General features: G+C 37.4%; 1 protein-coding gene across 3 annotated transcripts in view; it reads left to right on the top strand.

Moving 5' to 3' along the window:
* Positions 1-25,332, top strand: part of ranbp3b (RAN binding protein 3b) — a 35,571-nt gene that overhangs the window by 4,592 nt on the left and 5,647 nt on the right. Inside the window, exons 3-14 of one of the 3 annotated variants that reach the window (XM_067452829.1) lie at positions 2,189-2,225; positions 5,229-5,315; positions 5,453-5,524; positions 11,589-11,654; positions 14,420-14,521; positions 16,991-17,091; positions 18,716-18,835; positions 18,956-19,050; positions 19,146-19,221; positions 19,569-19,665; positions 20,557-20,681; positions 25,159-25,279. In XM_067452829.1, coding sequence (XP_067308930.1) covers positions 2,189-2,225; positions 5,229-5,315; positions 5,453-5,524; positions 11,589-11,654; positions 14,420-14,521; positions 16,991-17,091; positions 18,716-18,835; positions 18,956-19,050; positions 19,146-19,221; positions 19,569-19,665; positions 20,557-20,681; positions 25,159-25,279 — 1,099 coding nt within the window. Of the gene's footprint in view, positions 1-2,188; positions 2,226-5,228; positions 5,316-5,452; positions 5,525-11,588; positions 11,655-14,407; positions 14,522-16,990; positions 17,092-18,715; positions 18,836-18,955; positions 19,051-19,145; positions 19,222-19,568; positions 19,666-20,556; positions 20,682-25,158; positions 25,280-25,332 lie in introns of all 3 variants that reach the window. The other 2 variants (XM_067452828.1, XM_067452830.1) reach the window with 2 other exon arrangements.

Here is a 25,332-nt window from a genome sequence, read left to right as displayed (position 1 = left end):
GAGCCACTCACAAGACCCATAAAGGCACTAAAGACGACATTGCAAAGCCCATCTCACTACAGTGGCTGGACAATAATGCGCATGTGTCGAGGTCACGTCAATAACTTGGTGGATAAAGTCGTTATTTAGATTTTTGTGCGCACAATAACTATTTTCGCCGCATTGTAAGATTATTGTATAGCCACTGTAGTGAGATGGACTTTGTATCGATGTGTTTAGTGCCTTTATGGGTCTTGTGAGTGGGTCGGTGGGAATGTACTGAATGCCAATGGAGGCCTTTCTGAAGCCTTTCTCAGCTTTCAACAAAAATATCTTTATTTGTGTTCCGAAGATGAACGAAGGTGTTACGGGTGTCCAACGACATGAGGGTGAGAAATTAATTTAATAATTTTAATTTTTGGGTGAAATAACCCTTTAAGTAATTTCGTTCCTTAAACTCAATGCAGAGTTTAAGTGAAACTACACACAGCAGTCATGAGTTCATGTGAATAGGGCATTATCAGTCTACAATGACTAGCGGAGTAGCAGAATAACTTGAAAAGCCTCCAGCATCATTCAAATATAATATAATCGCTTCCCTGTAAAATAAAAGGATGACAGAAGAAGGGTGGTGGACAAAACTGTAACAGTATAGGCATTGTGGCACAAGAAAGCTGTATGAAAGTGGCAATACATCGAGCATGGCATCTGCTGACACCCGTTTAACACACTGCGTTTCAGTGCGGATGCGATGTGTATAAACACTGATGTCTACAGAAGCAATCAAAATCCCTTTTTGAAATTAACTTGGTGCTTTAAAGGACAACTCCGGTGAGAAATGAACCTAGGGGTAATTAACAGATGGTTACAGACTAGATCGTTCTCTGGGATGCGTTTTCATGGAAATCGAATGTAAAGAGTTTTATCTCTAAAAACAGATTAGCTTATAACGCTAGTCTATGGGGCACACAGTAGTGAAATTAAATCGCTAGTTAATACCACTAACAAGGCTCAAAATAGCCCCACACTAACACAGTAGCATAATGAGGGTCCCTACATGCAAATCGAAGCATTGACAACTTTGTAAGAGTACAAACAGTTTAATAAGAAGACACTTTATAAACATAGTACATTACGCGTTCATGGACAGGCGCCATCTTGGAAAACGGTCTCGACTCATCGAGCCACGAGAGCTCTGCTAAGTGATGAACTGAGACTGTGAATCTCATATGGTCCGTTGTTTCCGGAAGAAAACACTGAACACAACAGAGAAAATATATAAATAAAACTAAAAATGTCCATGTTATTACATTTCACAAACTTAATTCCTATCGACCAGCTCACTTAGAACAGCGCTCGTCGATTGATTTGTTGAGACTGTTTTCCAAGATGGTGCCTGTCCGTGAACGCGTAATGTACTATGTTTATAAATTACTTTCTTATTAAACTGTTTGTACACTTACACCGTTCTCAATGCTTCGGTTTGCATGTAGGGACCCTCATTATGCTACCGTGTTAGTGTGAGAATATTTTGAGCCTTGTTAGTGGTATTAACTAGCGATTTAATTTTACCACCCTGTGTCTACCCGTTGCCCCATAGACTAGCCTTATAAACTAATCTGTTTTTAGAGATAAAACTCTTTACATTTGATTTCCATGAAAACGCATCCCAGAGAACGATCTACTCGGTAACCATCTGTTAATTACCCCTAGGTTCATTTCTCACCGGAGTTGTCCTTTAATACAAAAAAGGGATTTCTCAATTTTAACACTTTCCATAATGACCTCAGGATGTTATGATGAAGACGCTTACTGGGAAATATTTAATTTAGCTTTAAGTTTTATTGCAATAACTAAAAAGACATTTTTCAATAAACACAATGAAATTATCATCTGGTACCTGCCAAATTTCGGCATTGGCAAGTAAGTTCACCAACTCAGCTGGCCAGTTTGGCTGGTAGTGAGATGAATTTCAGCTGCTGTCTGACTAACACATTCAAATCACCCTTAAAATGCGATTTCCCAGAAGCATTTTAAGCAAATTAAACAAACTCAGCATTTCAACCGGATGGTTTTGGCCCGGGTGAGAAATTATTTTAAAACGGGGCTGTTTTAAGATCGTGTTTTCCACTGAACAGTGTTTCTCTCTGTGATGTAGTCCAGCTCTGTTTGACCAGATTAGTTAAATTATTATTTTTGTCTGTTCCAGAGAGCCGCAGATGGGTCGAGTGCAGAGGACGGAGACGGTGAGTTAGAGAAGTTTTCTTTCAGATTCTGGTGATGCAACAAAATGAAAATCCTTGTTTGAAAACGCTCACTTTACAAAATATTTTGCACATGGAACATTTTTTTTTAATTATTATTATGATGTACAGAAAACAGAACAAACTGATTTTTGAATGGCAAAAGCACATCTGTGTCCTACAATATATTACTTTAGATGTTTGTTAGTCTCTTACTGTGTCTATAATGCATGGAGCATATATATTTGCATATGTTTGCATATAGACTGCAGAAATGCTATTTTGGTATAATGGAGATGCTACTTTAGCTTGTATAAATATTATGAACTTGTTTTATTTTCTGGTTTCAATTAATTTGTAAATTTGTATGAATGTAGTTGTATATATTTTTGGGCCCTACAAATAATATAAATGATTTTTGATTTCCGTTTTGGCTTCCAACTAGGGCTGCACTATTAACTATGGTTAATACTCGGTTAACCATAGTGTGCGTCAGGGTTATTTTTAGCTTATTAATTTGACGACCACCATCTCCGTAGTGAACGCGCCTATAGAGAGAAATGCACATCATGGATTACACAATCAGAGAGTAGCCTATTTCTTTTCGTTTTAAATTGTTAAAAGACATTTCAAGTTTCTTAAGATCTATTTCATGTCTGCGAGGCGTACGCTGAGTTTCGTTAAATTAGGATGAGATGCGCTCCAGTTCACGAGCAATGGGAGTGGCCGCGAGGGCGCCTGCACGATTAGAGCATGTAACGTTAGTAAAATATGCAGCCGAGAATGATTCACACAGACTCAGCGTTTGACTCGCTGAGCCTCTCCTGGCAGAGAGTTCAAGCATCTGTGGACTCGTTCCTTCAGCTCTGGCCATCTTGCTTTCAGTCCGCGATTAGCTTTTTTGTTTTCTTCATTACAGTTAAAGTTACGTCTGCTTTTCTCTAGTCATTCACAAGTTTCTCACTTAACTTTCTTTCTTCTGCTCCGTTATGCACAGCGCGTGCGGCTCGCACTCTGCTTCTGCCCTAATGCGACTTATAGTCCAGTGCGACTTGTTATTTTCCACTTCATGACGCATATTTTCACTGATGCGACTTATACTCCGGAGCGACTTATAGCCTGAAAAATGCGGTAAGCACTGCATTGCAATACTTGCATTTCGCCCCGTCACTCTCATTTTTAAAGTGCTCCCACGCTTTCTTTGCCCGCTTAGAAAGCTGGTCATGACTTCTTCTTGTGGATACTACCCTAACCCTATGGATACTACAAATGTCTGGGAGCGCTCTGGCGGTCTATAGGGGTGCAAACATATATTACAACTAAATTCAAGGCACGTCATTGACGCCACTTAACCGAGCAAAATGTTTCACTCGGTTACGCAATTTTTAACGGTTAATCGGTCAATCGGTTAACCATGGACACCCCTACTTTCAACGATTATGAGAACTAGATAACGGTGTGTAAAACGATTCTACTCTACAATGCGAGTAAATCACTCTTATATGCAAGTAAATCTTCACTCTGAGTGACTAAATAATATCTATCATTAGCCATTGGCTAATAAATGCAAATTGTACTCGCTATTGTGTGTTAGAGGCAAAGAATAAGTTTAGCATAGATATATTTTCACTCGCTGAACGCTGAACATGATCTGTCTATTTCAGTCCAGCTCAACAGATGCGCATAGTTTGTATACATTTTTATTTCATTTTTAGTTGTTTTAGTACATCAAGTTAATCTAAATAAAAATAAATAAAGAAATCTTGCCTTGGCAACTAGCTGAAATAAAATAAGAGATTTGTTTATTTCGGTTAACGTTTATTTTATTTCAAGTAACAATATTTTTTTTTTTAATGATTTTAATGTTTAGTTAACTATATTTAACCCTGGACTGCATTATTGTGTTGCACTATATTAAACCTGGAAAATATTTCACATGAAATCTGCTTTTGCTCTGTCAATTTCTTTTATTGAATTGTTAAAGTTTCTGTAAATAATTTTGGCCAATATTTGCCTTTTTTGTGGCCAAAATTGTGATGCTTCTTTAAGTAGACGCGCTTATATGAATTTTTGTATTGTTTTTTGTTTTGTTTGGTCTTTAATGCACTATAATCTCCAAAAATATAATAAAATGGAATTTTTGTTATTCTGATGAAATGGAAAATGTGTCAAAAAACAAGAAAACCTTCCAGCAGTTTGATAACAAACATAAGCTGTGTGCACATGAAATGATTCGGGTTTTTAATACTGTATGTAAACACCGGCTGATGATGTTGTTTTTCTGGATCAGAACTTGTATATGATATGTGATGAGATGCAGACAGTAAGACACTAACACAGCGTCTCATGAAATATATTGTAGGATTCAGATGTGCTCGTGTCATCCAAATATCAGTTTGAGAGTTATTTGGAGGTCATTGTCTGAATTTAAAGTCAATAATGCATTTAAAAACTCTGGCACTGATAATCGGGTTTTCAATACTAGACCGTGATATAGACTAGTGTCTATGAATATTAATCCGCTAAAAGACTATTTAAAGTTGCAGTCTGTAACTTTTTCTGTTCTAGTGGTTAATGAACAGAACTGCATGTACCTCCGCAGCGGTTCCTACAGGACCAGTCTGAAATAGTCCCAATATAAACATTTATTATTGTAAGTGTACCATAATGATTCAGGGTAAGACAAAAACACGGTTTGGAAAATGGAGTCATGTTGGACATTCTCATGATATAATTTTTGTAAACCTTGAACAAAAAAAAAAAGTTACAGATAGCAATCCTGCATGTTCTGAGTGACATGAATGGCTTGGAGGTGTGGTTTTATTACACTCTCTCACACACACACACACACTGAAGTTTGCGTGATGCTCAGTGTTTTCAGCCTCTGCTTCACCTCATCTCCAGAGCTGCAGTCACTTCATTAGCATTTTACAGTTTAATTTGGAAGAAAACTATCTGCTAGTTGTAGTTTCTGTTTGACCTATTGATTTAATTTGTGTTCTTCAGATTCAGATCGGGATGATGGCGAATACTGTCCCCCGGTAAAGAGAGAGAGGACCTCATCTTTGACTCAGTTCCCTCCGTCACATTCAGGTGAATCTACAGTTTCACCGCAGTGGAGTGGCACTGTTCGCTTTAATCAAGTGCTCTTTGGCTGAATCTGAAAGTGTTATGCGCCCATCTGATCCTCTCTTTTGTTTCTTGCTTGCTTTCTTTTTCTCCTGCTACAGTTCCCAAGAATAATATCTTTATGCCCTCAAGTTTATGCCAGTCTCCAACTGGTAATTCAGACTCTGAGCCAGGTAAGAACCAGCTCTCCTTTCAGTCTTTTGGTCTCCATGATTTAACTAGTGTCCAGCATACATTTTTTCTGTCCTCACTGATGTTGCCACGAAGTACAATCACAAGTGATCAGAACATTTATGATATTTATTATGCAACTGTGGAGGAGTGCTTTGGACCAATGAGATTTCACAGTGGGCGGAGCTACTAATCAGGATGCAATATAAATAGAAACTGAAGTTGGCAAAATGCCTTGTTTTGAGTTCATGACTTTGTTCTGACATGGCCTTTGTCATGTTTGACAGTCTTAGGTTTTGTTTACTCTGCACACATCCAATTTGGTTTTCAAATCTGATCTTCAGGACTGACTGTCTGCACTGTCATTTTTCACATGTCGATTGGGTTTGTAAACATCAGATTCCCTTCACATTTTTATTCAGACAAAATACTAAACAAATTGGAGTTGGAGACATCAAACAATCAGATTTTGCTGCCTGTTTAAAAGCTGTATATTTTGTCTGGCTATGCAATTAGATTTTCTACATCTATTAAGGGGATGCATTATAATGAAATCATTTTGCAATCTTGTCTTGAGGCACTTTATGTGAATATAACAGGGTATCCGCAGGGTCTTGAAAAGTCTTAAAAGGTGATAAATCAATTTTGGGAAAATTAAGACCCTTATAAAGTATTAAAAAGTCTTATCACGGCTTTATAAAGTCTTACATTTTGAAAGTATTTAGTTCAAGCTTTGTCAAAAGAATTTGACTCCAAAAAGTATATATATATATATATTTATTTTCATCCCCATAAGTGTTAAAAAACATCGGGTTGCTCAGTCTGAGATCGGCTCGGAGCGCGCGCGCCAGGGATGGAAATTAGCGCCGCCACCTGCCAAATGCGGCTGGTTTAGAGTTGTGGCGGGTAAACTCGCTTCACCTACCGAGCTGTTTCACCTCTTTGTAAACTTTGTTCAATGCATGCAAGTGCTGCCGTATGTGTGCATATAACCAGTCGTTTTCTTCGTCATCACTCGCGTGTAGACGCGCTGTGAGACTCGCGCGCGCTGAGAGATCTGACGTTGTGCATCATCCGACAGCACGCGCTCGTCTCACAGCATGCAAATATTGAGTTCTCTTTCAAGTCTTGCGCTTAAACAGACAAACTCACACAAGAAGTATGTCATCATGTCCATCTTGATGAGTATCCAAGCAGACATAGTCTGAATATGGCTTAAGTGAACTGTATAGTATGCACAGTCGAGAAAGACGAGCATATCCCTGCCTCAGGTCTTAAAGGCGCAGTAGCCTTTACTGCTGCCTGAGTGATGTCCTTATATTTAGTTTGACATTAAACAATGCTTTTGATTGAATAGCTTTTGTAAGTTTAATAAGGATTAATCTTTCATTTAAACAGTTAACTATTCAGTTATTTTACATTTGATTACTTTATTCGATTTCTGTACCTTTCTGCAGGCCAGTAGGCCTGTTCATTATTATTTAATGTACACGAGTGAGGTCGAGTTAAACATTTTAGTTTGAATTTTATTTTTCGTTTTTTTGGCTTTGGTTTCTTCTTTTTTGGTTTCGGCCAAGAATTTTGGTTTGGGTGCATCCCATTCTGACAATGTTCTGCTCGGTGTGTTGTCAACATGCTTCAAAGATGCCAGAACGAATAGTTTCATTGTTGGGACTAAAAACCATAAAACTGGAAGCCATAAAAGACCACAAATCATCGTGAAAATGTCAGTATTTCATTGAGACTTGAGTATTGTAGAGCTTGTAGTATTAATTTTCACATGCAGTTACACATTGTCAGTTAAAAACAAAAAAGTAGCTGGTAAAAACATTGAGTGGTAGACTTTGAAAAAAGTTAATTTTCATCCCGGGCAAGCGCTGTCTACGGGTGACGTCATGTATTTTGCGAAATGCGCATAGGTAATGTCGCCCTCCATACGTTGCGAAACAGATATGCAATATAAACAATACAAAATTGGCCTACGATAGAGATTTTAATTCGACTACAACTGTTTATTAAAGGTTTGTTGCCGATTAGAACTTGAAGTGCGATGGGGTCTTAAAATATTTTGAGAAGGTCTTTAAAAAGTCTTAAAAAGGTATTGAAATTAACTTCAGGATTCCTGCATAAACCCTGTATAAGAACACAGATAGGATGCATTGGTGTACAAGTAATTTTATTATTACATTCAGGGTATGTTTACATGGCAGTGATGTACTAAAATCTGAAATGTTTTTCTTGTATAGATAACAGCATTGTAAAAATGCTCCCCGTTCAAACAGATCCACGAAAACAATTAAAAAAACACTGTATTCTGCTGCAAGGCAAGTAGATGGCGATATCACTTGGATCTAAACGTGGGCCTATAGATTAAATGCGTAATATGCATGTGGTCACCGTTTTAACAAATTCATGTTTTTGTGGTTTACACAGAGATGATAATATAATTTTCAAAAAACGTGCACTTTGAAACCCGTTTTCAAGTTTGTTTTCAGGCCCTCCAAAGAATGGCCGAAACGCACACGTTTCCCTTTTTAGTTGAAAATGGTGAGTTGTAAACGAACCCTCAGAAATAATGTAAACATTTTGTGGGTAATGTGCTATACAAATAAACTTCATGATGCGAACTTAACCACATGAACTGTAACTATGAAGTTGTATGTTCTAGTAGAGCTGCACGATTAATCGTTAAAAGATTGCAATCTAGACACTCACATGATCTTATTCCTAAATGACAACTATTCGCCTTTGTCTATTAAACCTTTAACAAGTCAGATCACAGCGAACATTTAGATCTGTGTCCAGATCCAGAGAGCGCAGAAATGTGTGTATATATATGAAAAGGCTTCAAATTTTTCAACCACATAGTATTATTATTTATATCTTAAAATCATTCAGATTAATTTGTCCTCGATAACCGCTTGAAAGTAACTTGACGATTCAGTGCCGACTAGTAACTGTTAAACATGCATTTGTCATTGAATAATTTACTCAAGAGATTAATTCAGAAATACTGATTCATCCAGTAATGAAACAAGTGAAGTCTTTATGAATAAGTCATTGAATCAATTACTCGAGAACCATTCAGAAAACACTGATTCATCCAGTGATGAAACAAGTGAAGTCTTTGAGTGAGTCAATGAATCATTCAAACAGATTCAAAAAATTATAATATTGAATATTTTTTTAAATGGACTGCAACAATTAACATTTGTCTGAACCTCTAGTGAACTTCGTTATTTTGTTTAGTTTGTCTATTTAGAGTGGTGGGGGAATTGGGATTTGTCTTTAAAAAAAAAACATGATTCTCAATTTATCCAGAATAGTGCAACTTTAAATTTTAGTTTTGCTCAAGCTTGATATATCGCTTATAAGCTTACCGTATTGCTCCGGAGTATAAGTCGCATCAGTCAAAAAATGCGTCATGAAGAGGAAAAAAAAAACATATATAAGTCGCACTGGACTATAAGTCGCATTAGGGCAGAAGCAGAGCGGGAGCCGCGCTCGCTGTGCATAACGGAGCAGAAGAAAGAAAGTTTGAAGTGAGAAACTTGTGAGGGACTGGCGAAAAGCAGAGGTTACTTTAACTGTAATGAAGAAAACAAAAAAAGCTATTTCCGGACTGAAAGCAAGATGGCCAGAGCTGAAGGAACGAGTCCACAGATGCTTGAACTCTGCCGGGAGAGGCTCAGCCGCCGCGCGAGTCAAACGCTGTGTGAACTGTTCTCGGCTGCATATTTTACTACATGTAGTTTGTAATTTGCAGAATAGGATTTTCTTTATGGGGCATTTTGTTTGTGTTCAGTCTTTCTAAGTTGTTGTTTTTAAGTTAATATTTCAGTTAAGAGTGTAACAGACTTTATTTGATCTCGCATAATTTATTCATTTGGTACGCACTGGCGCTCGTTATGTATATGTGTGTGCAATGTATTTTTCCCCTCGGGGCTTGCCGTAGATAGGTTGGTGCATGCGCACTTTTTGGTACTGGAGTGTCGCAGGTTTTTGGGTTTTTCAGGTTGGTGATTTACATGTGTGACGGAGAATAAAGGAAGGAATGTTCAAACAGCTGTCGAGTATTTTAGGCGAACCCTGCACGAACGCTTGGACACAAGCTTTTTTTTCTGTTTTCAGTTTTTTTTTTCAGGGGTAGGCTACAGAAGCAGCATAGAACGCCCTCTCGCGGCTATATGTTTATTCTTGTATGAATTAAATTTGATATACAAGTCGCACCTGACTATAAGTCGCAGGACAAGCCAAACTATGAAAAAAGTGCGACTTATAGTCCGGAAAATACGGTATTTGCATAGTTGCTTTTTGTTTTTGGCATGGATTTTTATTTTATTTTTAATAATGTTTCCTGAGGTGTACTTATATGGTTAGAATGATTTTACATAAAAAAATTTCACAATTTTGAAATAAAAGGCTAGTTTTTTTCTATGCTGATATTAGCCCTCTGGTTTGAATGCTCTGTTTCAAGGGGCATGTCAGCTGCAAGACTTCAGTGAAAACACCCACTGTTGTGATTGGCTTACATCTTTTCATTTGAAATGAGATTGTGGGGGCGTGGTTTAGAGAGGTCTGCATCTAAACGCTGCCAGCCAGAGAGAGACGGAGAGCTGAGGAAAGATTTCTGAGAAAGTGTCATTGTACTGAGTTGTTGAGAGCACTGTGAGCCCGAGTTTTTGTTTGTATCTGAGAGCTCTGAATAAACACGAGTGAACTTTGCAATGTTACTTCTCTCACAAAATGCTTTCACCACAACTAACAGCAAACACACAACATCGACATGAATACAGTAAGAGCTTCTGTTGTGCAGTTTGGACAAGTGTGCACTGCAGATATACGTGTGATTGACAGATCCGAACATTATAAAGAGTGTTCTTTGATCTGCTCTGTAGTTTAATCATTAAAATAACAGATTTGTTTCATGCTACTAACAGAAACCACGTGAAGTTGATCGTTTTAGTCACTGGCTTGATTCTCTGATGCATCAAGACGGTCAGCGGCGGGACTGACAGTATTAAACCATTTAGAAAGAAAGTCTGTGTGAACTTAAATGATTAGCTGCACATCAGAAATCACTGATCCCAGATCAGGCATTAATGAACACTATTTGTGGCGGTGCTGTCGAATCCATATGGTAAACCCTGTGCTGACATCGCGATTGATAAATTGAATCCATTCTCTACTTATTCTCTGGGTGGGCAAAGCAGAGGAAGGGGAGGAAACCTTTCCTGGTTTGACGTCATAACAGGAGAATTCACGATCGGATCGTCTGGGCTCTTATTTTTTCAAAGGCAGAGAAAGATAGCCAGAACTTGGTTTACACAGATCAAAATTTCTAGCCGCTTGGGGACAATATTCAGGCTATAGGGAAACTCATATTAATGTTGAAAAACCTTATAAAATGAACATTTCATGCCATGGTACCTTTAAATCAGACTGTATAAAGCTCATTTAAAACACGTTTGCTAAGTGTCTTCAAATCGTAATTCATCCTCTAGATAAAGTGAGCTACACATAGTAGTAATGTAGATGACAGATGCTGTACATGCATCTGATGGCAGCTTTCTATTTTGGTCTCTATTAGAAAGAGCCACGAGCACCGAACCCAAATGTGTTTCGGCTACTGTCAGGAATGTGCTAAATCGAGTCCAGAGGCCTGTGGAGGGGACTAAGGTCTAACAGGAAGTGGTCAGAGTCATTTTGAGGCCACAGCTTGAGGGCACTAAAGAAATGGAGACTCTGTGGCTGTGTTTGCATAGTGTATACAGTGTGGTATTTACTGCATACTGCCCACTGTTTGGTAAAAATATGATGTATGCTTCTAAATGTTTAAACCATTGTAATGTTTTCCCCCCATTTTTAGTTTGACTAGTATTATTGCATTGCAGAAAGAGTATGAGTTGTATGCCATTTTTGTGCCATCTTATTGTTGACTGATGTGTTTGAGGTTACATACGAATGCACTTGGAGTGTTTGTTTAGTTGAGAGATCTTATCTTGTCTTGCGTCAGCAATGTTTGGTTTAGTGTCTTACATGTTTATGCTTCTGTTTGTGTCTCAGAAGAGAAGCCTGTTGGGTTTAGGTTGAAACCCCCCACACTCATTCATGGCCAGGCTCCAAGCGCAGGTAAGATCAACTCATTCCTGCTTTGAACGTTTTACTGTAGCTGCACACATATGCAACAACATGAATATGCTCTCATGAGCTGGAAAGATTGGGGAAATTAGTCACAATGGGTTTTTTCTGTAAAGCTTCCTCTTTCATTGCTTTTTTAAATGTCATCTTGTACATTTTGAAAGCTCCTCAAATAGATTAAGTCCGTTGGCTTCAATGTTTAGCTTTTCTCGTGAGATGCAAACTCAGTTCCTGGAGGGCCACAGTCCTACAGAGCTTCTGGTCCAACACACACACCTGTAGTTTTCTAATAAAGCCAGGTTCACACTGGACGAATTTGGCCGTCTGAGACAAATGTCGAGATTCCTCTAATCGTAGGCCTTTATAAAAAAAAAAAAAAAGTATACTGTTGTCTGAGGTCAACTAATGACATTTGTGTGGTTTTTACATTCAAAAACATCATAACTAATAAGCAATAAGCTATTTTATACACTGGTTTTGAGGCTCTCTCCTGAATGCTGGGTTTTGATGGGCGTGCCACTGGAGACTTGGAAGTAAACAACCACGGCTAGGATTGGAGAAGATTTGCATATTTAATGAGCTTCAGCTTTTGTCAGTTTAGTTCACATGAGGGAGGGATTGATTTGAAAGCGGCAACCGGGATGATTCTATCGATCACAGGGCTCGTAAACGTTTTTATCAAACAAACACAATGATTTATTTCTCATCCACCCGTGATTGATTGGAATAATATTTTTGTATTACTTGGTCCGCCCGATCTGTGGATATAAGCGTGACACACACACACACACACGTGCGCCCAGATCAAGAAAGCAATATTATTTCACTATTTGAGATTCACCGTCCTTGTGACGGGCTTCCGTTTTGGTAGCCCGTCTGAAAAACACACAGACCCGGGACTACTATCACATATAAAAAAGACGTTTTACTCACATTAGTGTGTTGCACCATTTCTGTCGGATCCAATATAGAAGGCACAGCATTGTGTTTTAATCTCCATATGTCTGCAAATCCAGCTCCACCTGAGACTTGTTTACAAACGATTTCGCAGTTAAATGAAGCGAACACACGTACATGTCTTCCCCATGTGAGCTGAAACTTCATTAAAAATGAATGAAGTATCACACATTCCTAATATTAGGATCCAAAGGAAGCTTATGCAGGGACTGTGTTCTTCCACAACCAGGAATGGTGCAATATCTTGCCATCTTCTTCAGAATGACTGTACAGCCGAATCAAATTTTGTTGCAATATTGTCCTGTTTAACACTGTGAAGCAGCTTTGAAACAATCGTCATTGTAAAAGCGCGATATAAATAAAGTTGACTTGACTTGTGTAATGCAAATCTGCAGGACCGGGTTGTTGCAGTAATGTTGTCAAGTGAAGTTTAACTGATCATCAATCATCACAACTGTCCTGGAAGGCGTTACGGTTGATGAACCTAGCTGAATGGAGAAATTTAGATGAAGTGCTGGGTTGGTTGGTACCACAAGCAGTTCTGTCTTTGCTAGATTGAGTTGAAGGTAATGGTCTTCTTGTATGCGCCCGTTCTTATCGCATCTTGACATGAATGAGAACTGAGATCCTACAGTGTGACATGGCTTACAGCGGGGATCATGTTCATACAGTCTGACAAGCAACAGTCGTAAAGGACTATTATGAATCGTACAGTGTGCACCCGGCTTAAACTCTCTAGGAACTGAGTTCTGCACCCCTGGCTTAGAACAATATTTTACCATTTATATATTATAGTATTTATTATTTAGAATTAACTTTTTCTGTACATTTTCGGTTTAGTTTTTTTAGGGCTCATGTATGCTCGATTAAATTTAAGTACTCGATTTAAAAAATCCTTTAATTATTAGACCACTTTCCAATGCTTCACTATATATTTAAACTATTTAAAAACTAGCATATTGTGCTATTGTAAATTCACAATATCTTTGATCCAATTAAATAAATATATGCTGTTAAGTGTAACAGCAATCACTAGGCCGTTGGTGTCCCTGCAGGCTTTTGTTATAATACATAATGTACATAAGATGATTGTTTATATTATGTATTTTTTTTAACAGTGTTCTATAAAACCCCATATGCTTACTGGCTTTTGTTACTTAATTTGAACCAAATATTATTGCCTCATTGTTATTATATATGTATTTTAAGTCATTTTAAAGGCTTGCGTCTTTGCTTAGGTATATTATTTTTATTACCACAAAAAAATCTGATTAATCGTCAAAATAATCGACCAATTACTAGATTACCAAAGTAATAGTGACTGCCCCAGTTTTTTATTTATTTAAATATTTCCATTTACCGGTAGTTTCAATTTATTCTTTTAGTCATTTTAGTACTTCAACTTAGTCACTTGCCAAGGCAACATTTCAATTTTTTTCATCTAATATTTAACACTCATTTTATTGTTGCTGCATTTCAATTAACAAAAATGATTTTTAATAGTTTAAGAGCCGTTAATCTCATGGGCAGCACTCCGACTTGTAGCGCAATCGTGTTTCTGGCGATCCGAGGTCGAGTTTCAGCTCGTGGTCCTTTCCCAACCCCACTTCACTTCCTGTCCTTTCTCAAACTGTACTATATGAATCAAGGCAAAAATTGTTGTAGCAATGTATAACAACACTATTCCATTACTAAAGACCTAATTAATCCCTTTTTTATTTGATCCTCAAACACTGGTGTGTGTTGTTGCCCTGCGGTGTTTGGTTTCTGATTCAACCCGTTAGTAGGTTGTTTTCCAGGCGTTCCCAGTCAGAAGCCCAAAGAACAGCAGCGCAGTGTTCTGAGACCAGCCGTTCTACAGGCGCCTCCGGCCAAGACCCTCACAGAACCCGTCAAGACCAGTATGTACAAATCCCATAATGCTCACTGCTGGCTTTCAGAGCATCACAGTATGTGGAGGTCACGGCCTGTTCTGCATAAAGCACATTTCAGGATGTGTAAACCTAAGCCAAATCTAAGTTTTCCTGAAAGTTTTCCTGAAATCAGATTAGTTTTTTACCCAAATTCCGTTTTATTTTTTTGTGGATTCCAGCACATTTTTGTCTAATTTAATTATACTCATCTAAAACATGTTTAATCAGTTGTATAGCTAAAGAGGTGCATGTATGTAATATCAATAAAGGCCCCCGAACTTGCATATGGACATACATTTTTAGGTAATCGTTCCTCGTGGTAAGGTTAGAGGTATTGCTATCGCGGTATGTCAATATATATATAGCACTATTGACACTTGAAAAGCATGAATAAGAATATAAAGAGAGTGACATGCTTGATGTTAGGAGTTATAAGCGCAACGTCTCCTGAAAATGAACACGGTGCGGTGCTCTTGCTGTCTGGTACACTGCCAGTGATCGTAATCATGAATTACGTAAGTATGCGATGTTAAAAAGTGTGATGAAGCACAGTAAGCAGTCAAACAGAACTCAATGCGGTGGTCGCGCAGCTGACACGCTGCGTAAGTGCTCACGCTTGAAAGCCGCGTTTCTCAGCTTGTAATTGCAAATTCAGTTCTCTTTCACGTCTTATTGCGCTGGAATGGTCGAATAAAAATGCAGTTATGTCAAAATGCCTATGGGGTGGAGTATTTGTGTAAACCCAGCCAGTTATGTCTCAAGTGAATGTTAACAGCTGAGTGTAAACCGGATGTGTAACAGTATATTGGATCCGTGCGTTTGTTCTTAAAATGACAGCAGCCTAACACAACTACAGTCAAGCCAAAATGATTCCGACACCAGATATAATTATTTACTATTGGGTGCAGGACACTATAGTTAATTTATGTTGTCATTGATGTGAATAAAAAAAAAAGAGCAATATTTTGTTACATTTGATTCAATTTATGTACTAATTCTAACTACATGTTAAAGAAACCTGTTGTACCTAAAAAAAACTTAAATCAAATTTTTTTTGGTAATATTGCATTTGTCCTAATTGTAATTTTCTTATTTTTTCTTATTTTTATTAACATAAATGTGGTAAAATAACTATATATATATATATATATATATATATATATATATATATATATATATATATATATATATATATATATATATATATATATATATATAGTTATATATATAGGATAAAATAACTATATATATCAAATAAATTTTGTTTCATTGGAAAAAAGTTACTCTTTTTGGATTGTCTCTAAAATTATTACAAATTAAAGATGCACGATATGACAATTTTGGGCGATACCAATAACCAAGAATTCTTTATATTTGAAAGCCAGTAAATCAAAATCCAAATTTTTATATAATTTAAGAGCTTGATTGCACAAACAAAAGTCTGACCATTTAAAGTCATACCCCAAGTACACACTTATAGTGTTCTCATTTATAATTTTATGTAGCCTATATGACTTGTTGCATTAACTGCATTTTCCTTTTTGAAGTGATTCCAATCATATTTCAAGTAATTCAAAACCTCCATGAAGAACAGTTTACATCTGAAGTGTCTCAACGGAAGGAAATTATCTATATTGTTTTCCGGCTTAAATATATCGGCCAAATTTCCTTATTGGGCCAATAACGATGATATTAAAAATGAACATATATTCGCAGAGACCGATATTGATGCCGATATATCGTGCATCCCTATTAAAAATACATTGGATCTAAATAAACTTTTGTTATACATGGATCGTTATGTCACGCTGTGATTTTAAGTAGTCTAAAAATTACTCCCCTAGAACCAATAACCGCAAAAATCAGACTATATAATATATCAATGAGGCAGCAAATGATGAAAAAGCATGTGTACAACTGAGCTATAATCAGTTGCTGAAGACTGTAATACACAGGCTTGGTGCCACTTCTATGTAATGACTTAAAAAAGATGATTAATATGTTAAACTCTAAATTAAAATACTAAACAAATAAAATCAAGATGTATACTGGAAGTCTTTTTTCCCCTTGAAATATTGTGTTGGACAATAGGGGTCTTTTGAGTCAAAAAGGTTAAGAACTACTGTTATAGACATTATATCAGACTGAAAAATGTATTTGCCAATTTTTAGAGCATCGGCTCATCATTAGTTGAGTAGTTTTTCCTCTGTATGTCTTCCAAAAGCTACAGATGACCTAAACAATGTCCGTTTTTAGTGAATTTTTACATGAAATGTTATTTTTAAAATCTCATTTATTTATTATGTATGCATCAGCATTATATCGGCCATCAGACACACTGCTCTAGTTGGCATGTTGTATGGCCACTAGTATTCAAGATTACTTAGCACTGTAAATGTGTGTTGTGAGTGTGATAATGTTAGTTAATGCCAGGGTTTTTCTTTTTTTCACTCGCAGACTCCAGCTGTGGAACAAATGGAGTGGGGAAGTTTGGAGATTCATCATCAGAAAGCCGATCCGTTTTCCTGAACAACACAGAGAGCTCAGACAAATCACCGGTGAGGACATACAGCACAAACATCTGAGATGGAAACGCTTGATAAATGAATCGCAACTAATTGCATCCTGTTTAGAGCATCTCGTAAATATCTCCGTCACCTGTAGTCATTGATCATGTTTGAGATGACCTGGTGCATTCAAAAACTGCTTTTTCATATAAAAAAACACTTTCTGGCCACACTATCATTTTCCAAAATTGTATCGTCCACACTGAAACTTTGGAAAATGCTAAAATAATTTTACTGCACATGTGCACAATGTAATATAGGCTCACTGAGACGATACCAGACAGTTCATGCTATTCTTCTGGCATGGTCATTTTATTAGCAGTGTGTCCAGGTCTCACTCAAAAGAAAGAGTAAATAAATAATTTGCCATTCCATTTATGGTCTAAACACAATTGCCCCTCGTTTTGACGCAGGACAGCAGTTGCAAGTAAATTATCTTTGCAGGAATGTAATATGAAGATTGTACACTGAAAATGAATAGCACTGGCATAAACATGGATGTCTATCGGTACAACCTGTCACATGACCAAACGTGTCTGAATGTTTTAGTGCTTCAATTTTCACAGTCCACACTACATTAGTTTTCAAATGTATCCACTTGGGAGTTCGTCTTTAAAAAGCTAGGCCAAAAACAATATATCGATGTGGATGAAAGGCTTAAAACAGAGGGAAAAAATGCATTTTTAAATGTATCCCGATTAGTGCCTTATATTTTTGTCATTTGAATGATGAAATGTGTGTTGTCATGTGCCTTAATTGTAAAAAAAAAAGGTGCCAAGAACAATTTTTGATTTGTGGTATATTCATGCAGCATAAGAAACTGCCTAAAGGGGACCTATTATGCAAAATTCACCATTATGCAAAATTCACTTTTATACAACCACCCTATAATAGTAAAAATCCACCCACTCCTTTATTTTAATCCCAAAAAAAGTGTCTCAGATCAAGTAATTTACAGTTTCTTTGGCCCCGCCCATGACTTCAGACAGACCCAGCCCTATTAGCATAAACTCCGCCCCTCAGTGAGCTGTACACAGTCGGCCATGTTTATCTTCTCCCAGGGGCATTAACAGCAGCGTTAAAGGAAGAAATGCATTCTTATTAAAGCTTCTTAAGCTATTCAGTCAAGAGCAGTGAGTGATTTTTCAGTTTCTCTTATGTTTGATTCATATTAACAGCGACAAGTAATGTATATTACACTGCTGTCACTTTAACACAGATCTAATATACACATGTGATTTCTTTGCTTGCTGTTTACATTCACAGACATAACTGATGATAAAGATGCTTTCGTTTTTGGCAGAGTATCTGAAGCACGTGTTGTAGAGGCTCCGCCCTCTTCTGTAAAGAGGGTGGGGAGCAGCAGCTCATTTGCCTTTAAAGATATATACACGAAAACTGCGTGTTTTTCCTTCCACTAAAAAATGGACATTATCAACATGGTATAATAAATGATCTGTGGGCTATTTTCAGCTGAAAATTGACAAATTCTTGAGATATAAAAAGGGGCATAATGGGTCCCGTTTAAATATGAGACTTTAATAATTACATCTTAAACGTAGCTAAAAACCCATAGACTTGTCGCTGTATCTGTATTAATTGTATTTCTTTGCAGAAGCGGGAGAAGGAAGGAGAAGAAAATGGAGGTGGACAGAAAGACGACAGCAGTCAAAAGAAAGAATGTGCGGTGGACTCGTCGTTTGTGTTCGGGCAGAATATCAAAGAGCGAGCGAAGGTCAGTGCTGACTCACCAGTGCATTTGTTTCTTTCTTTATTCACAGCCGCAAATTGGCACTATAGTGAATGTTTGTGTTTATTCTCAAATTCTCTTGCTGTTTTTTTTTTTATTGAACAGTTGGAGGAAAACAGCACGTCCAGTGACTCAAAAGACGCACAAGACTCTCAGTCTGGCAGCACCAATTATTTCTTACAGTACATGGGCAGCGCTAGGTAACCGGTTCAATAGACCTCTGTGAATCCAACTGCTGTTCGCTCTCTGGCTCGGGTACTATGTCTTGTAAATCTGCTTCTGTTTGCTTTTACAGCGGCAACAATGCCACGAACAGCTCGGATAAAGGCTCCAAGTTCGTTTTTGGCCAGAACATGTCTGAGAGAGTGCTAGTGAGTGGATTTGAACCACAGACATATTTTTAGCTCTCCTGTTTTTGTTCACCTTTTAACTGTAGTATTTGAAGGAATAGTTCACCCAAAAAATGGTTTTACTCCTACTTGTGTGGTTTAACCCTTAAAAAGTGTAGAAGGAAGCCAAAGCTGCTCTTTTCCGTACAATCAAAGTAGGAGGTGACTCCAAAAAAAGCACAAAACAGAACAGACAATACCCTGTTTGGTTTTCATTTTGGGTGACCTAATTCCTAAATCATTTACTATGTTTTTCACTGGTGTTTGCTGAAATAATATTTTTTTTGGAAATGTCAAACATAGTTTTGTGTGTGTGTGAACTCTTCCAGAGTCCCCCAAAAGGAGGCGAGGCACCAACAGAGGCCAGTAAAGACAGTTCGGCTCCAGCGTCCGAGCCATCATCACAAGAGGCCACACCTGAAAAAAGTAGGTGCTCAAATCCATTTCACACAGAATCAACTAATATACACACATATAAACATTTATATCGTTATATCATAATGTTTTATGTGTGTTTAGTAGGGGTGTAACAATAAATCATAATAGATTGATACATCGTTTAAATATACAATGCATCGTTGCCACGTAAAAAATATCGATAGCATTTATACATTTTAGACGTTTTTCTCACAGTCTACTTTTTCACACAATTTCAGTTTATGCATTATCGCAAACGCATGCATTCTGCAAGAATATTAGTAATCTAACTTTTGTCCTATCTTTGTCGTTTTGTCGTTCCTATCTTTGTCGTTTGTAGATTTGTCGTTGCATCATTTAAAAGCTGCCGTGCACATTTAAAAGAAATGTAATTTTAATTTTATTGAATCTATTTATATATAAATATTTTGCACAGAAGGTTAAAATACTTTGACTTTTGTCATGTCCTAAGCTGTCATTGGATTACTGATCTTTGTGGCTTACATTTTATTGCTTGTGGATGTCTCGTTCAGTCGTCTCACGAACTTGCGTTCATATGTAAATTGCGTGATCTTATTTGGTTCATTAGATTGAAAGATCTGAAAAACAAACATTTACCCACCCATAGACCCTCCCCTCAAAGAAATCAGGACAGAAGTGGTCAAAAGTGGACAAAAGAGACAGATTAAAACACCAGGTGTAAATGGGAATACCAGAATCACACTGATTGTTGGATGATTGAATATTAAATTAGTTTTGTGACTGCATGCTCTAGGATTAGCAAGCATAGTTGCAATGCCCTTATTAATATTCATGAGCTAAGCCTTCCTCTAGTGTCTGCTGCTGAAGTTATGCTGCAGTGAATTCATCCTGACGTTTTTCTCTCTGTGCATACGTCAGATCACAGTGTAACAGAGTCTCTAGAAGAGTCGGCCGCCGCCTACACCAAAGCCACTGCCAAGAAGTGCATTCTGGAGAAGGTGGAGGTGCGTACAGGAGAGGAGGCGGAGAGCAACGTTTTACAGGTGAGACGATGTTCAGTGTAGCAGTCAGAGTCGCCTCAGGAGAACTGTTGGCATGTAGTCCACAATTTAAAGAATGTTCCGGATTCAGATTCACTTAATCCATTCACAACATCTGTTTCAGCTTTCAGTTACACCAGAAAGTAATCTCAACTCATCGTTCACCAGATGAACTTCTGAATGTGTGATTATGAATAATTCACAAATAGTTTCTTCATATTGAAGTTACAGGGTTTTGTGGCTTTAAGGCTGCATTTACACTGCAGGTCTTGATGCGCAATTCCGTTTTGGTGACTGTCCGATTTTTTTGACGACCCGCTTACATCATCTTTTCAAAAGCGACCCGTATCCGATATTTGCATTTACACTGTACACTGGCAAAACAGCCCTAGACGTTCTTAACCGGTGAAAGGAAGTAAAACAGCGCGATATGCAATGGACATGGACAAAATGATTTTACAATGTTTTGCTGTCTGCACTGTTCCACACATCTTTAAAGGTCGGCAAAACATTTCTCTTTTTAAGGCGGAGAAAAAGAGGAGAGCCCTTGACAGGGTTGCCAGGTTTTCACAACAAAACCCGTCCAATTGCATCACAAAACTGTGTTAAAGTAGCCCAATTCTGCATGAACACCGTGGACTTGGCAACACTGGATTGCAGTTTGTTTCCACCTGAGTTGACGTCATTCGCCTCCGTCCTTTTTTCAATGACGTACGACTTGCATTTACTGGGGAATATCCGGTTTGACCGCTTACATGGCAGACGCTAATGCACGCATCTGAATCATATCGGATTTATTACCACATATGAGTGAGGCCTGAATCTGGTCTGAGGATATCGTAATTCATCCGTTTTTTTACTGCTTACACGTTTCCAATGTCAGATCCGATCTGTGCCGCATGAGAGGAAAAAAATCGGAATTGGGTCACTTGAACCATGCAGTGTAAATGGTAGTGTTGTAGTCAAGACCACCTAAATGAGACCAAGACAAGACCAAGACTTTGAAGGGCCGAGACCGAGTCAAGACCAAGACCAAGAGAGGCCGAGACCGAGTCAAGACCGAGACCAATGCATGTCCCCACACTTATGATAAAATGTGGAATATGCATATGATTGGCACTTCTCTCGTATGTGTGGGTGTGTAAGTGTACCATGAGAGAAGTTTTGATCAAATTATCAAAAGGCATTGCAGCTTTGTGGGAATTAATCTTTTTCTTCTATAAGTAAATAACACTTAACTTTTCGTCAATGGAAGGCACTGAAGACGACGTGTTCATATTGTTTACAGTCTATGGTGGACACAAACACCAACCTGACACTAACAGAGTTTTGTGTTTTGTTTTGTGAAAAGTGCTCAATCCCATTTTAAAACTCAAAGTTCCCTAAGAATGTGATCTGGATGAGGTATTAATCTCAGACACAGTCCATTATGTCTTAAATGAATTTGAATAACAGGAAGTGGAATATGTATCATACAGATATGCATTAGTATGCTGCTTAAGCAAATTATTTTATATATGTACATATTTTTCATTTACAAATTGAAAATGTTATTGTGCAGCTTTATTGTGCAACAACAAGGAAAAGAAACCCTGTACTTGCATTATTATGTATGATCTCTTATCTTGATGTTTCTTTTGTTCCAAAATGTTGAATTGTTTTGGTATATATAATCATATCAATATTAGAAATAGCATTAACAGTTAACAAATAGCCACATTTTCTGCCATATACAATTTAATAAAATGATCAGCTAGCTAACAAACAACTTTGTTCTGTTTTCACCTCACTCCAGTCTAAACTAAATGATTTTAGACTATTTATTTTACTACACATTCAACATACATAAGCTAAAATACTGTGGATAGTTAAAACTAATAATTCTTACTCTCCACTCTTGCTAAATTGGGTAAGCACACTTGCGTTCTCATTTCTGAGGTGTTCTGAGTAAATGATTAAACTGATTCGTTCAGTTCATTGTTGAACAGATCAGTTCTTATTACCGTCGTTAAAATGATTCGGTTCAAATGAGTCATTTGGTCGTGAATCGGACATTAGCAGACCCGTTGTGTGTGAATCACGGCTGTCAGAACATCGCAGAAGGTTTGTCACACAGAAAACACTTCATAACTGGATAGAAATTGTTTCCTGTTTATTTAATGTATGATTTTTGTCAGCTGTTGAGCTGGTCAAACGTTTTTTTGAGCGCAATTCACACCGAGCGGTACTTCAAAACAGTTGTCCGAACGCGCAACGTTTAACATGGATTCGGTTTTCTGAACTTTTGATTTAGCTTAATATGTGAAGTGTCAGAGAGAGCTTATGTGCTTATTTTGAAGACAGAGAGAGTGAGCGCAGGGTGGAGTTCTCTGCTCTTTAAATGCCTTCAGCTGTGGTCTTGACCGGTCTTGAGACAAAATCCCGAGTCATCTTCGCCCGAGACCGAGACGAGACCGAGTAAAAATGCGGTCGATACCGAGACGAGACCGAGACCTTTAAAAAGTGGTCTCGAGACCGAGACCGATCTCGAGTACTACAACACTAGTAAATGGGGCCTAAATTGTCATGACAAGAGTTGCAAAATTGCAAAAAATGTATATGTACACATCTCATGTTAGCCTGTCATGTTTATAAGGATATTTATTTAAATCCCAATTGTTCCTCCTTTTCTGTAGAAAAAAAAGCAAAACTCTTACAATGGAAGTGACTGGGGTCCATTTGTAAACAAAATGCTGTTTCAATAGTACAGTCATAAGACATAAATGAATTATGATTTTAGTTGCTTACTAACTTTTTGTGTACAGTTTTATCCAATTTTACAGTGTTTTTGCCGCGATAAAAACTGTACAAATGATTTTAACAGCTTTACATAATGCACAAGTTTTAATGGAATATTTAACGCAAAGGGCATTTATATGAGCAATATAACATGGCTGCGATTCGGCTGTAGAGTGCACTTAACTTTTTATCCATTTTCATGTCATTTGGAGACAATGTTTGAGACAACTGTTAATGTGTTGCCAGTTTAACTGCATTTATACAACAGAATAAGAAACGACAATGGAGTGTCTTTAAAAACCCTCTTTTGTGCAAACTTCTTCCTTCCATTACTGAATCAAATCTCAAGTTGACAGTTTATCAGTCGAGCCAAAGCCTCTGTTACTAATTCTGAAACGTCACTTTAGATCTAATAAACAAAGTCGCTTAATTGAAGATTATTGTATTATGGTATGAGAGAGAGATTGACTAAAGTCTATTATCTGCATCTGATATAGCATTCATTCTTCAGATCAATGTCCAGATTATGTCCATTATTAGCTAAGGTAAAGCGATATCTTTGTCCTTTTAAAAGATTTCCCTTGACAGCACTAAAACGTTTTCCTTGTTCTGACGAGCTCACTCATAAAAACAGTCGTTGCTGTCATTTAAAGTCCATTAAATGAGCACTAACGGACCCTTTATCAATGCTTAACACGGCATATTATTTATATAAAATAAAAATTTTACTGAACAATATTTAAATGAACAACAAAAACCATTATAAAAGACAAGAGGAAATAAACACAAGCATACAATTCAGTCTAACACACTAAAGCAGCACTATTACAGGATTCAAGTTAAATATAGCCTAAATATAAAGTTATGAATCTTAAGTTTGCCTTTAGCCAAATCGATTTTTCTCTGGAACAAGTAATAGATTAATAATGCTTAAGATTGCCCGTTTGATACACCAAATTAATTATATCAAGTTTAACCGCCATCTACATAAGAGCCAGCGGCAAATTCCCAGAGGACTGTCCAAGATAAAGCCGTTCTCTGTGGGTACACAAGCTGGAGCTCTCATCTAAACAAGTCAGAAAACAGGTGCTATGTTTATATACGAGTCACATATTTCAGGTCTAAATAACTACATTCTCTCCTAAAAACTCTGAAAACTACATTCGTGACACAACTACATGGAAAAGGCTCTCATCCAATCAGATTCAGGGAACCAGAAAGAACTGTTGTATAAATGATAAGCTTCATGTTTTGACTTGTATCCTACCATTTACTTTTGAGTGCCTTGGTGCTATTTATTTCTTTTTTTCTAGCTGTGACCTTTTTTTGTAAAGAAAAGGAGACCAATCAGTTGATTTTTGGTGATATTTTTTATTTTCGAGAAGGAATTTAGGAGTCAATTTATTGATGTGCTTATCAATATAATGCCAGATGAGTTTCACTTGTACTGAATATAAGTTCTGGTATACCTTCGAAACTGTGTGTTTTAGTGTCTTGCCCCATAGACTTCTATTGTACGTGCATTGTTGTAAACTTATTTGCTTATTTTTATACACTGAGAGACGAGTCTGAATTATTTGATGTGGTTATTGACAACAAGCTAAAAGTACATAGACCTCAAGTTGTATTGATCTTCCTTTAATCATTGCAAGCTAGTTTTTGCTGCTAATAACGCGCTGATTGGTGTCCCATCTCTCCACAGATGCAGTGCAAGTTGTTTGTGTTCGATAAGCCAGCTCAGTCGTGGGTGGAGCGAGGCCGCGGTCTGCTCAGACTTAATGACATGGCATCCACCGACGACGGCTCGTTACAGTCGAGATTAGGTAAGTTGCGCCATCGAGCCAGTCACGTTTCCTCGCAGTGATCTTCGTCTTTC

Source organism: Pseudorasbora parva, chromosome 9 (assembly GCF_024679245.1).
Source record: "Pseudorasbora parva isolate DD20220531a chromosome 9, ASM2467924v1, whole genome shotgun sequence".
Lineage (NCBI taxonomy): Eukaryota > Metazoa > Chordata > Actinopteri > Cypriniformes > Gobionidae > Pseudorasbora > Pseudorasbora parva.
This window is presented reverse-complemented; position numbering and strand designations above follow the sequence as displayed.